General features: G+C 31.3%; 2 protein-coding genes across 3 annotated transcripts; both read right to left on the reverse strand.

Moving 5' to 3' along the window:
• Nucleotides 1–2,391: 2,391 nt before the first annotated feature.
• On the reverse strand, nt 2,392–5,585 carry LOC137932379 (beta-1,3-galactosyltransferase brn-like). Its single transcript, XM_068775983.1, has 2 exons — nt 5,509–5,585; nt 2,392–5,040 (listed from the first exon to the last, which is right to left on the reverse strand). The coding sequence occupies exon 2, from the start codon at nt 5,033–5,035 to the stop codon at nt 4,037–4,039; it is 999 nt and encodes a 332-aa protein (XP_068632084.1). The 5' UTR covers nt 5,036–5,040; nt 5,509–5,585; the 3' UTR covers nt 2,392–4,036.
• A 2,240-nt stretch (nt 5,586–7,825) lies between these two features.
• Nucleotides 7,826–12,471, reverse strand: LOC137932380 (protein C10). Of its 2 annotated transcripts, none has more exons than XM_068775986.1 (3): nt 12,301–12,471; nt 10,102–10,335; nt 7,826–7,959 (listed from the first exon to the last, which is right to left on the reverse strand). In XM_068775986.1, exons 2-3 carry the CDS (start codon nt 10,316–10,318, stop codon nt 7,826–7,828), a joined length of 351 nt encoding a protein of 116 aa, XP_068632087.1. In that variant the 5' UTR covers nt 10,319–10,335; nt 12,301–12,471. The 2 variants fall into 2 exon arrangements, with proteins under 2 accessions (XP_068632087.1, XP_068632085.1); XM_068775984.1 differs by lacking the exon at nt 12,301–12,471 and adding an exon at nt 11,838–11,997.
• Nucleotides 12,472–12,990: the final 519 nt, after the last annotated feature.

A 12,990-nucleotide genomic window follows, 5' to 3' on the forward strand; every position in this document is an offset into this window, starting at 1 on the left:
TCGCTTTATACAGGATGATTTCGAATATATATAAAAGTATTAAAACTTTTTATTCATATACAGGTTATACATTGACGCCTAAAACTTTTACAACAAAACCTATCACCTGTATACAGATATATAAGTTTATATATAGATTAAATAAATATGGTGCCTTTAAGAGAAGAGTGATTATGTGGTCTATTTTAATAAACAAAGATCAAATAAATGTGATATCAATGTGCAATTTTCGAATATAAAAGTTATTTTTGACCATTTCGATAACATGTTATATATTTAGCTCTCTTCTAAATGACAAACTAACAGATGGACAGATATTTATTAATGAATATATATATATATATCTATCCATCATATGATATTACGAAATATTTAATTTTATATAACTACAGGTAAATTAGCTTTTAAATTCAATATTCACGAAATTTGGTGGACAGGATTTTTTTATTCTGTGTAATGACAAACAAATGAAAAAGGTTTAATATATTTGCTCAATTTTTTTGTATAATAAGACACATTAATTTACTTTTAATTATTATTTTTACTACAAATTTTTAAACTGGTCCAGTAGAAAATTTTAATGTCTATATCGAAATATGGTCAAGCATTCAGAGAATATATGTATGTTTGTCTAAAGTTGGGTTAAGTAAATATGGAGTTAGCTTCAATGCGTTACTGGTTTATAAATGAACGCAAGGAACAATAATATCTACATAAGTATTCACAATTAATACTTTACAGCTTATACATACATATTATATATGTATGTATGTATATACTTCTATTGTTAAGATGTTAATGCTGTTAGCCCTAAGGCTTTTACAGCTTCATCGGTACTGAGTTCACGGAGCGGAAGGGTCCGTGAAGTATATATATACATATATACACATATATGTCAAATACTCAATTGTCCAGCGCTAATAACCAGTGATCAGGATAGATGAAGTGATTTATATGTGGACAAATCTATTAGTTTTTGGATTTTTAATGATATTAGAATTTTTAAAAAATCACTACTCTTTCTACTTCTCAGACATTTATAATGTTCAAAGACATAGAAACCTTTTTAAGGTTTCGCACAAATAGATGTAATATATTGTCTCACTCGCTCAATACTCGCGTAGACTTTTTGTAATACAAAAGTGCTTTCCATATTGGCAAACACTTAGAGCGTTTTATATAATATAAAAGACAAATATTTTTATTTATACCGTCTACATTTCTACAGGGTTGGTTATTAAAAGTTGATATTAAAATTATCTTTACTTATACAAGTTAATTTTTTTTTAGTTTTCAAGTTTATTTTTTATATTATACAAGGGACCGGAAAGTAATATCGTTTCTGTCGACATATTTTTACAGAAAAACCGATTAATTTGTTACAGCTCCGGTATTGATTTATATACTAGATGGCAAAAGGTTGATAATGAAGGTGAAAATATTGTTGATTAAAAATAAATACTTGTTAAAAATGCAGTCGTGTGAATTTAACTTAAGAAAGCGACATTACTTTCCGTTCATCCTAATATATAACTTGCAACTTTATCGCGTTTATTGTTTTGTTATTATAAGTTCCGAAGTCCAATTGCTCTCCATTGTTATAACATGGTAGCTTTTAAAGCATTTTTTTATAGAAACTTAGTATTTTCATATCAATTTAGTATGTAATGCCTTGAAATAAAATATATGTTTAAGGAAATATATTGAAAACAATTGTGCCTTTACAAATCTAGTGCCATATTTAAATAAATTACTTTATGGTTTAACTGGTAGAGAATTTATACAAGGGAATCATAAATACATATATAATGTGAATTAAATATATTTATGTATGTTATATATCTTTATTTTGTTTAGAATATATGTATAGACATTATATTATATTGCAGCCTCCATTATAAAATGACAATCGACATAATCATTATTATCGTGTGTTTAATGCGCATTTTCATTCCATTTACCTCTTTTCTGATTCCTTTCTTCCGTCACCTAATTCCTTAGTTCCACAATTTAATTTTTTTTCTCTTTTGTTTTACAGTTATTATTTTGTTTACAATTATTTTTTTATTTAGTTTTACAATTTTTCTCAAGTCTTATTTCGTTTTATTATATCTTTTACAATTTTCCTACACAGTTTTAGGAATGTAGATCTCATATCTTCATCCATTATTAGTAAAACCATTGTTTCTTCATCAACCTTCATGTTTAACCAGCATTCGAAGTCGATTTACTTTAATGTTAGAAAGAGACACTCCAATTTTATGTATATATTTAGATGAATTGTATCCTATACCCACTTCAGAAGTAAGTTCTACACCAGCGCTAGAAAAAATTACATTTTTACGAGTGAAGGTAAATTTGAAATAAAATGCAGTGTAAAAAATCTTTATATTTAATCACAAATGTCTTTTACAGAAATCTCAATTTATGAACATGCAGCCTTAACAACTATCCAAGATGTATTCATAAGTTTAAACCTTTCACTCGAGTCTCTCGAAACATATCGATCATATTTACAATAGTTTTAATACAATGAAAAACTGTTTTAATTTCAAATAGCTGATACAAAAAATTATATAGAACAAAATAACAAAAAATATATTATTTGGATCGTCAATGCTGCACAAATGGTGTTTGCAGATTCAGCAGGTTGAGATGACAAGGTGCAGAGTGTAACAAGTATACCCTTTTTTAAAGTAGCTAAGCTTGAAGGCCCCTGTAATAACCTGGACTCTGGCTGCTAGGTACTACACTATTTTACAAGATTGGTAATCGACTAAGCTCTTAAATTGCTTCTGTGAATGCTGTATAAAGTGACTAGACTCAAGGTCCCCCCACTAGGGGACCTCGTCTTAGACACGCTGCTATTGCCTTTGTTGATTAAATTAACACAGCTATATGTAGGAATATAACATCACATATTAATTATTAATTTTCGTTATCAAGCGAGAAAAGTCAATAATTTTTCAAATGGACAATTGATTAAAAATTACAATCTAACTTGTTTTAAATAAAAAAATAATAATAAGCAAAGTTATGTGTTTTAGACTTATTTGACTTTTTTTGTGGTATTGCAATGTATACATATTTATTTTACAGCTTTTGTTATTAATTTCAATTGGGCTGAGTATATACTTCTAATAAATTAACAGTGTTCAAGTGCGCTATAAAATAGTTTTAACTAAGTTATAGACTTATCTAATTAAAGTTAAATCTATGGTATCTCCCACACTCATGATATAAGTACAATGAGAATTATAAGACTTAACTATAACTTTATAAGATAATAAAAATTGTGTACTATAATAGAAAAAAAATGCCTGGAAAGGATTATTGTTAGAAAAGTGCTTTCCATATTAAGTAACCCTTCGTCTTCACACATAAGACACAAAATACTAGTCTGACCAACTTGGATTTTAAAATGTTTTACTAAATATTTGTAATGTATCTTTAACGCTAGCAATAGAAAATTATTTGATATAAATGAAACAATTCTTTGTAGTCTTGTTTTTTTTTTGTAATGTTATATTAGAAGTTAAAAATGCAAAATATCTCTTTGAGTACTCAAGGGTTAAAATATTATTAAAGTTATATAAATATATATTCATCAAATAACATGTTTTTTCTTTTGCTATGTGATTAATCTGATAGTTATAAGTCGAATTTTTAAATATATATTAGATAGACTTTTTCACTCTTACTGTACCGCGAGGTATATACTAAATTTATATTCTATATCCCGTTTATTTTTATACATAGTGAGTGATATTAAAACATGAGTTAGTAACGAAATATTTAACTAATATAATAAAACAAATCATTTGTCAAATTTTGATGCTGACTGTACCCTTATACAACTTCAATGTGTATTAGTTTTGCACGAGCTATACATAGTTCAATGAATGAATGAATGATAAATACAAGATTGATATATACACAATTAATAATACTAAGGTGATTAATTAACACGTAATTATTAATTATAATGAAATTTTTTTAAACTCACGTATTGTCAGGTTCTACGTGAGAGAGATACTTAAATCAGGCTGTGCTGCTCGTTCCACACTGAGACCAGCTCGCTGCGATCACCGTAACCATGGGACGCGATCACACTACGGTACCCTTCACGAGTGTAACTCTTCTTGTAGAAGTGAAACCGTGGGCAATGCGTGGGCTCAATTCCCACTTTCTTAGCCACTATACCGAGGTACACATCATCGAAACGAAAGTGCTTCACGAAGAGACTACCAGCGTACAACCGTCTCATGACACTGTTCGACACCACATATGCACCAGCTGTCACGTAAGGCGGCCACCTGTTCCAGGGATACTCCGCAAGGGATACCCTCCATTTGCTGGATCGGAACCTCTGAGGGGCTGACTTGAACACATACCCTGCGAAGAGAGTTCCTGTTCCATCTGTGGCGTTCCTTGCATGGACATACTCCAGCAGGTTTGCGACAGAGATGTACATGTCATCATCTGTGAATAGATAATAGTCGGCAGTGGCACAATGTTCGTACAGCCAACGGAACGCCATCATAGTTTTAATAGTATTATTATAGTAGTTGTCCAGAAAGTCGATCTGAATGATGTCCTTGTGTGTTGCCATCTCTTCATCGATCAACTTCTGTGTTTCCGACTTGAGTGGACTTCCAATTCCTAGGAAGAATAGGGTTTTAATTATTTTTCCGGGGATAAGGTTCTCCTGGCCGTAGGTTTGGCGCACGGCGGCCCTGTGCTCGAAGTTTGACATGGCGGATTTAACGACGATAAAGAGCTGGAGGTGAGGGACCGCGGAGCAGGCGCCGGAGTTGGTGAGGAACCTGTGAGGGTAGTAGTTGATAGGCGCGAGCGCAGGCCGTCGCCCTGCTAGCACGTCCGCCACCAGCGGCGCCACGTCCACGTTCAGTGGATAGTCGAACTCATCGTCGAAACTTCGGGAGTATATATAGTCGCCGACGCCGAAGAAATAGTATATGTAGAGTAGTACGCAAGCGCACACGCCGTACTTGTAGAACTGTCTTCGTCGCATTTTCACTGAAAAAAAGAAAAATCATTAATCCAAGCCCAAGTCGAAGTGCCCTCTTTGTGTGTCGATATAGAAACTGCCAGTTTTAATTACAGGAGAGAATATAGAAAGAAAACATCGCTTCGTTAATGGAACAGCAGAAAGTTAATAAAAGATAACAAAACATAACAATCTTTGGACAGTTAAAAAAAGTATAAACAGAATTATTAAAAATAATAATACAAAATAAAAAAATGAAAGAAAAAAGTCCAAGTGAAAATGGTGAAGAAAAAGAGGCGACGCATGAAAAGTAAAGGAATGAAAAAGAATGAACGATTATACTGTATAGCCAACATTAGATCATCGTGAGCGGCGCATCGAAAAGGGGAAAAAATAAAAAAAATATTTACACACGAATTGTAACATCTTTGCCCTAAACAAAGTGGTGGGAACGAAAAGTTCCTAAAAAACGGGGGCCGTATAAAATATATTCATACCAATGTTCAGCCGATTATAAACACGAAATAAACATATTTAATTCCAAAAATTTATTATTACACACACGAACACACACAGGTAAACATGATGAGGTAACTCGTTCGGGGAATTTATCGAGCGATAAGACTTTTGGAAGCGGTGACAATACGCGACGACGCAGATAACACGACAGTATTTACATACAGTTAATTTTTAGTTAACTATATGTATTTAATGGAATCAGGCGTTACCTCGCGGAAGTCCATCCTAAGTAAGAAAAGGATCAATATTTTTGGCACTAATTGGTGTAACATAACTCCTGAAGATACCCCGTGGAGGGGTGAAACACGTGTTGAGTAATTTGGCGGTGGCGGTTGTGTGATTCGCATTGTTTGCCGCATACGCATTTATCGGTGGGCTGGCGGCCACCGATAAATGCGTATGCGGCCACCGATAAATGCGTATACACCGCGTATTTTATTGCACGACTACCACTGCATGTGCGGAAGTGGCTAAATATTGATCCTTTTCTTAACTATACATATATATATATATATATATATATATATATATATACATACATACATGTAGAGTCTTTGCCAAAATAATATATGGGTGGCCACAAAAATTAACACAGATATTCTAATAAAAAAATATTGTAAATACATAAAATAACCGCTTTTTACTACATCCATATAAAATTTAAGTCAGTCTGTCTGTTTGTTCCTTATAATGAGGAGGTAGTTTATGTAATAAGGATTAACCTAAGTTAATTTTATTTTAGAAAAAATTTTAAACGAAATAAAAACTATTTTTTTTTCTTAAATTCCACGTAGACGAATTCGCGGGGATACAGCTAGTATGTGTAATAAAATAACGGTCGCTTTAATTGTCAGATTGTCTGTCCGGCTCGAACTGCATATACAAGACGACAATTATTGAAAAATTCTCCCAGTCTAAATTATGCCTATTGTAAAAACTGTGTATACGCATTTTCTCAAATGTTTTATATATTTAATTAAACCTTTTTTAATTTTTTTCTGAACGGGACAAAATATGTTAATAAAAACATTTTCTATTTACATAGAACATTTCTTAAGACTTGAATTATTTGGAATACCACATAAGAAATGGCACGCATAAGATAAACCCAAAAAGAAAATTGAGTCATTTTTATAGAGACAGCGGGTTTAGTTACAGGTATAGGCTTAAAATGGGTGAATGCATAGCTAATTTATTAATAAAATGCTTTTAAGTACACTTGTAATCACCCGTATGACGTATTCATTCTTAAAAAAATATTTTTTCCATTGAAAAGTCAGTCTGGGGGACAGATATAAAATCAGCAGATGGCTCATTACAGAATAATGTGCAAACTAGGCAAGAAGTTATATCTATTTCCTAGACTTTGTCAAATAAACAGTCTGCAAAACAATGCAAACATCAGACATATCTTCCAAGAAACTCAAGAATGTGAGGGACATTGGATGGTCATAGTGTCAGGTCTGGGTCAGGCTGCGATGAGTCGCTACTCACCAGACCACTAGCTCAGACTCACAGAGTCCCCAAATCTACTCTTAGGTAAGTCAAATAATAAAATAAGACAAATACATTCTTGTATAAATTTTTAAAAAAAGATGCCTCGGATTTATGAAACTTGACTACATAGTAAACAATACATTTTTTCTTACAATATTATTATTACATGATTATTTCTGAAACTAATGTTTTTTGGATAGGATGTAACATATTTTAAAAGATAGCAAATATATCAGCAAATACATTCATAGCAGTAATTACCAGAAGCTAATGCTAACACAAGTGAACGAACTGGCCTTAAAGCTGGAGGTCACAGGAATTGTCACACATTTCTGACAGCAACGGCATAGTGTGACATCTCAAATCCAAAATTTACAATATCCCAGCAGAATGGCTTGGTGTGTTGAGAAAAAAAACCTTTTACACCTATTTCCAATCACCCTGTATATGTAAACCTGATGTTTGCAATTAGAAATTAAGCAATCAGGTCTTTATCTCCTTTATTTAAAAATCCACTACACTTATACTATTAGAGGGACCAGAAAGTAATGTCGTTTCTTTTTTACATTTTACAGAAAAACTGATTGATTTGTTACCGCTCCAGCATTGACAATTTGTATACTCAAAGTTGTTGATAATAAAGGTGAATATATTATTGATTAGAAATACAAACTCGTTTAAAATGTGGTTTTGTGATTTTAACATTACTTTCCGATCCCTCAAATAAAATACATTAGATTGTCAACCAATTTATTCTTGAATATACTGTTATTTAATAATGATATTATAATTACCGATTTATAGAGATGTGTCTACAGTGGAACTGATGGAGACAGGTGGTAGATAATGAGCTCGGACCTGTCCGTGCAAGCGGGCCACCTCATTGTCTGCTCTCTCCATTTCACGGACAAGCTGGGTAAACTGTACAATACCTGGACAGAAAGTCACATGGATTTTAACATTAAAGATTGGAAGATATATTTGAAGACTTTTGTTGAGCATAAATAAGGCTTAGCATGATTAAAAAAAACATAAAAAGGATTCATGGTCTTCTATCTGTACAGGACAATACTGGTAAAGTATTTATAATAACTAAGTACTATACATGCAATATAAAGATATCTATAAGGGAATAAACCATAATTGCTCACTTAAAAGGTTGATTGGTAATCACAGTGTGATATAGTTTGCAGAGGACACTATCCCATTATCTGGAAAGTTGTGCACAAGCAACAATCCTATATAATAATTGTACAAATCGTGAAGAATGTAACTCAAAAGTTAAAAGGATCTGATACAGATAATATAAAAAAATATATAATTAAAATTGTTAAAATAAAGATAAACAAAATTGCAAAATATAAAAAATTGTGAAAAAGCAGCACAGTAGGAAAAAAGTTGATGCATGAAAGGTAAAGGAATGAAAGATGGATAAAAGAAGAGTAAGGCAATAATAAAAAAAAATATTTCTCTGAGAACCCTAGACAGGAGTTGTACGAGAAGTCCTCGAGGCCATAAAAGAAAACAAGTATCAATCCTTACTGCTTGGCCACTAGTTGTCGCTATAGATATTACAATTCATTGAGGTCTCATGTCATTTTCATATTGCTTTACCCTTCACTAACGGTGCAAAATGTTTAAATTATTTTTAGATTTATACTCTACAAGATAACAACACTATTTATTGAACTTGAACTGTACTTGTGGAATTATTTTCGACTCTGATTGTTCATCAAATTATTTTAATGTTTAAATATATGCAACCTATGTCAGCTCCTGGGAAATTGAAACAAATTAATGGTGTGAATAATAATAATTATTATTCCGCCATAAAATTACCAAAATCCAAAAATGGAGTATGATTAACTAATCAGCATCTCAAGTATTATTGTGAGTGCTATCAAATATGTGCACCATTATATTTAACTTCAATACATATCATTTGTACTTTTGTTTTAATAATTTCAATGAATATGATTTTTGTAAAAAAAAACATTCTTAATTTCGTTAGATGCCTATTAATTCTATTCAACCATTGTATAAATATGTAAAATAGGAGTGTCTGTTTTTAATATTAAAATAACTACTGTTTTCTACATGCATATGAATATATATACACTACATGTACCAACATTATATATTTTTAAATGTCTGTCTGTCTATTTATTCTGGCTGATCTCTGAAATAGCCCAATTTTGACTGGAATTATACTGGCAGGTAGCTGAAGTAATATGGAGTAACTTAGGCTCCTTTAATTTATGAAAAAATTAAAAGGTCAAATAGGCTAAATATTTTTTATTTAATTCCATGCAGATAGATAAAAATATTCTATGCGATATTTGAGAATTTTCTAATAGCATATTCTAGTTAATCAAATTTTCTGTCACATTGCACTCAGTACAAAAATTTGTTCAATAAATTAGTCAAGGAATCCTTTAAATATAAGTGTTTTCTTATTAACTTATGTAATTATTTCTAAGGAATCATTCTAAAAATATTTCCTTATTATTTTTAAGTTATAGGATAAGTATAGACAATTTAAACAAACCTCTGCAGGTCAATTGCAAAAATTTTTCAGCTATGTGTGCTAAAAGTAGCCCAGTTCACCATTCAGTGTATTATCACACTATGGTTATTTTAAAGTATATTCCTCTTGAGTTGATTTTGGGACTATGAGTCTAAACTGGAACTCTAGAGAGCAGAGATTTCCTCAGAGCCTAAGTGAGAACTGACATTTGTTTTTCTCGGACAGGATATCAGATGTTTACACCAATTTCCAATCAGCTTACTAACCAAAGATAGTACTAGGAAACACATGTTATATCTTGCTTAGCTTTCACATTAATCTGCAACAAGCTGTTTCCTGTTTATAACTAAGTTCATAGCAATTCTCTTAAAAATTCTGGTGAAAATATAATGAGAGAATATAATCATTAGTAGCATATTAGTGAAAGCATCATTAAGTTAATGTTAGTTCAATCATTAAGCATATAGAAGAGAACACTGCACCATAATGATGTAATTTTAGCAGTTAAAAATATTGTAAAACCTCCTTTACTTATTAAATAACTAACCCTCTCTAGAATTGACAAATCCGTGACGTTTAATTGTTTCCATCTCAATCTGAACAACCATTGGGAAAACAATTTGCATCATCTTCAACATTTCATTGCCAGCTGCCTCCTTGGCCTCATCAAGTTTCGGAGCATAGTCAGGCGATTCAAGGGCTTCAATAATTTCATTTAGTATCAATCTCACTTGGTCAACTGTTACACTTTGTGGTGAAGCCATCTCTTGCAATGCATAACCTAGAATAAAAAGCCTATTTATAATCATTGTCTTCAACATTCTTAACTTACATATAACAACAATAAAAGTCTCTGTCTAATCTTAGTCTATCACTATTTTAAAGATTTCTATTGTTAGTATGGTATATCAATTAAGTTATATGATATGATTTCATTTATAACAAAAGCCTTCGCCCTCTGCTTCCATTTCCCTATCAAAAGTAAAATCAAAATATTCTTTATTTAAATAGGCTATTACAGGTAGTTTAGAATTGTCAATCTGCTTAAAATGTCACAATTGTTGTCCCTTCAGGAGGTTGTTACAGGCTCCGAAGGCAGTTCTGCCAAAAGCTAGTGAGAAACTCTACAGTTGCTCTTAACAAATAGTTTTATAAAGAGGCCACAACAGTAATTAGCTTCCTGAGTAAGCATCGAGATTTAATTTCACATATTAACAACAGCACAATGTTCTTATATAGAATAATGTACTTTTTAGTCATATAGTTCTTTTTAAAGTGTACTAAGTCATGTTTGTACTTAATGAGAAGTAGGAGCTCCTTTCCATCACTCTGCACACCTACACCAACTTAATGGAGTAGTATTGCATTTTCTACTTGATTGGCAGAGACAGGAACTCCAGTGTTCTTGTACAAGCGTTTTATTTGGGTATAACCTGCATTTATGATATGTACTATATATAAGATCACTGTAATTATAAAATCTAGAGAATATATGGTTTAATAGAGATTTTTTATTTGAGATCTTGTTTTAAAATTATTTAGGAAGCCATTTATTATTTTTCCACTTTAATCATTTATTAATGTTTATGTATCTCCTCCATCTCCACTTGCCACTGGGAATTCTTACTCTTTTTGGACTTTTTGTCACATACTATGTGTATGCACCTACAACTACTATGTACTATGTTATATGAAACCAATGTAATTTTATATCTTTTGCTATTGGCAGTAAAGAAACCTAACCTACTACTGCAGTAGCATTAACGCCTTAGCTCCTGCCTACTTGAATTAATAATTTTTTAACAACACATATTTTAATAGCTTTGTGTTTAAAATTGGCCCATGTATATAAAATATTTGTTTCAGTTATAATACTTAACTTTGTAGTGCTTTTATTATTTTTCATGACTGGGAATCATTATTTGCATTACATTTAAATTTTACATGGATTTTAGGGAACAGAATACTAGTGGCTTAGTACTCTGTCATTAAGCTTTGTTTCGATCCACCGGCCGGCGATATGGACGTAGGAGCGCTCAGAAGATCAGGGCTTGAGCCGTGTTTTGATACTCATTCTCCTTTCCTATGGACTACTTCTATAAGCGATACTGTCGAACTTACCCAGTGTTTATATACGAATTTTTTTCTCTTTGTTTAAGAAATTTATAGCTAGTCAGTATACATAGATGACAATTTGCAGTATTGTCTTTAATTATTCAATAAATATGTGCTCTAAATTATAAATGTACAATGGTAGTACAAACGATGGACGAATGTACTTACACCGATATATTTTTCTTTCTGGATCAATTAAGAATAAGGTTCTAATTCATAACGTTAAAATAAATTGGCTCAAGTTATTTATCGACTTATATTTTAACATAAAACCAAAGATTGTGCCTTCACTAACAAACGCACGCTAATAAAGAAACGTCGGTCTAAATATATCTCACCGGATAAACTCATTTAAAATGTCTTACGTATGAATAGTAATTACAATTTTTTTATTTAACCGGCAAAGGATATGAGCCCACTCATCCAAGTCAGTTTTTAAATATTGTTTAAAAGTATTACGAAGTAATATCTTTTGTTAAAATTGACCAAGTTAAGAGATTATTTTTCTTATTTGAATTACTAAACAAATGTAAATTTGAATCTGAATTCTGAATATTGAGGTTTAATTGGAACCAACTAGGAAAACAGAATCTTATAATAAAATTAAAAAGTTCATTAAATAAAAACTTACAAATCCCATTAGAATATGAAGTTGACTTGTTGTGTTTAAGTGACAATAAATTTCGGATTCTCGGAAACTTTCGAACTCAAAAATCGGAATCAATTATTCTATTCCTAAATTAATTATATTAGTGACTACATAAAAATCGTCTGGACTTAGGAGTTCATCTTAGATCCGGGGCGTGTTTGGAACCCTCGTAGTTTTAAGATAAAGGATTTCATTATAGGAGATTTAAGTCTAATTCTAGTTTTTGTCACATTCTCTCTGGCACAGTCTCTTCTGGCATTCTCCTCGCGTTGTATATATGTGGCTTAAACGAATTTATGGGGATATTAATATCAATAAACAAAATGTTAATTTCTAACAAATTACTTTCATAGAGATAACAAGAAATAATAAATATGACTATTAAAACTATATCGTAAAAAGTTCTAATGTAATGAAACGCTTTTAAGATTGTTAAAATTGGTATTTGTTGCGGTTTTGTTAAAGTAAGTTTAATTATATTTTACAACGTAAATTAGATATAAATGTCAGTCATTTTGTTTTAATCGTTTAACTTATTTATTTTACTAATTATACTTATTTGTCGTTATTAAAGACATACGGAAACTTTGTGTACAATTGAAACGTTGTGAATTGTATGACAGGTAACGACCATTCGTCACTCAGTATGACATGTGTCAAAATATAATCAAA

This window comes from Battus philenor, unplaced genomic scaffold, assembly GCF_028537555.1.
Source record: "Battus philenor isolate CCGP_79_NKW_IND1 unplaced genomic scaffold, ilBatPhil1.0.hap1 SCAF_9, whole genome shotgun sequence".
Taxonomy (NCBI): Eukaryota; Metazoa; Arthropoda; class Insecta; order Lepidoptera; family Papilionidae; genus Battus; species Battus philenor.

Coding starts and splice junctions, on each gene's coding strand:
- LOC137932379 (XM_068775983.1), bottom strand. CDS start 5,035: ATGCGACGAAGACAGTTCTACAAGTACGGCGTGTGCGCTTGCGTACTA.
- LOC137932380 (XM_068775986.1), bottom strand. CDS start 10,318: ATGGCTTCACCACAAAGTGTAACAGTTGACCAAGTGAGATTGATACTA. Junction 7,960..10,101: donor ATTTGTCAATTCTAGAGAGG/GTTAGTTATTTA, acceptor CTTTCTGTCCAG/GTATTGTACAGTTTACCCAG.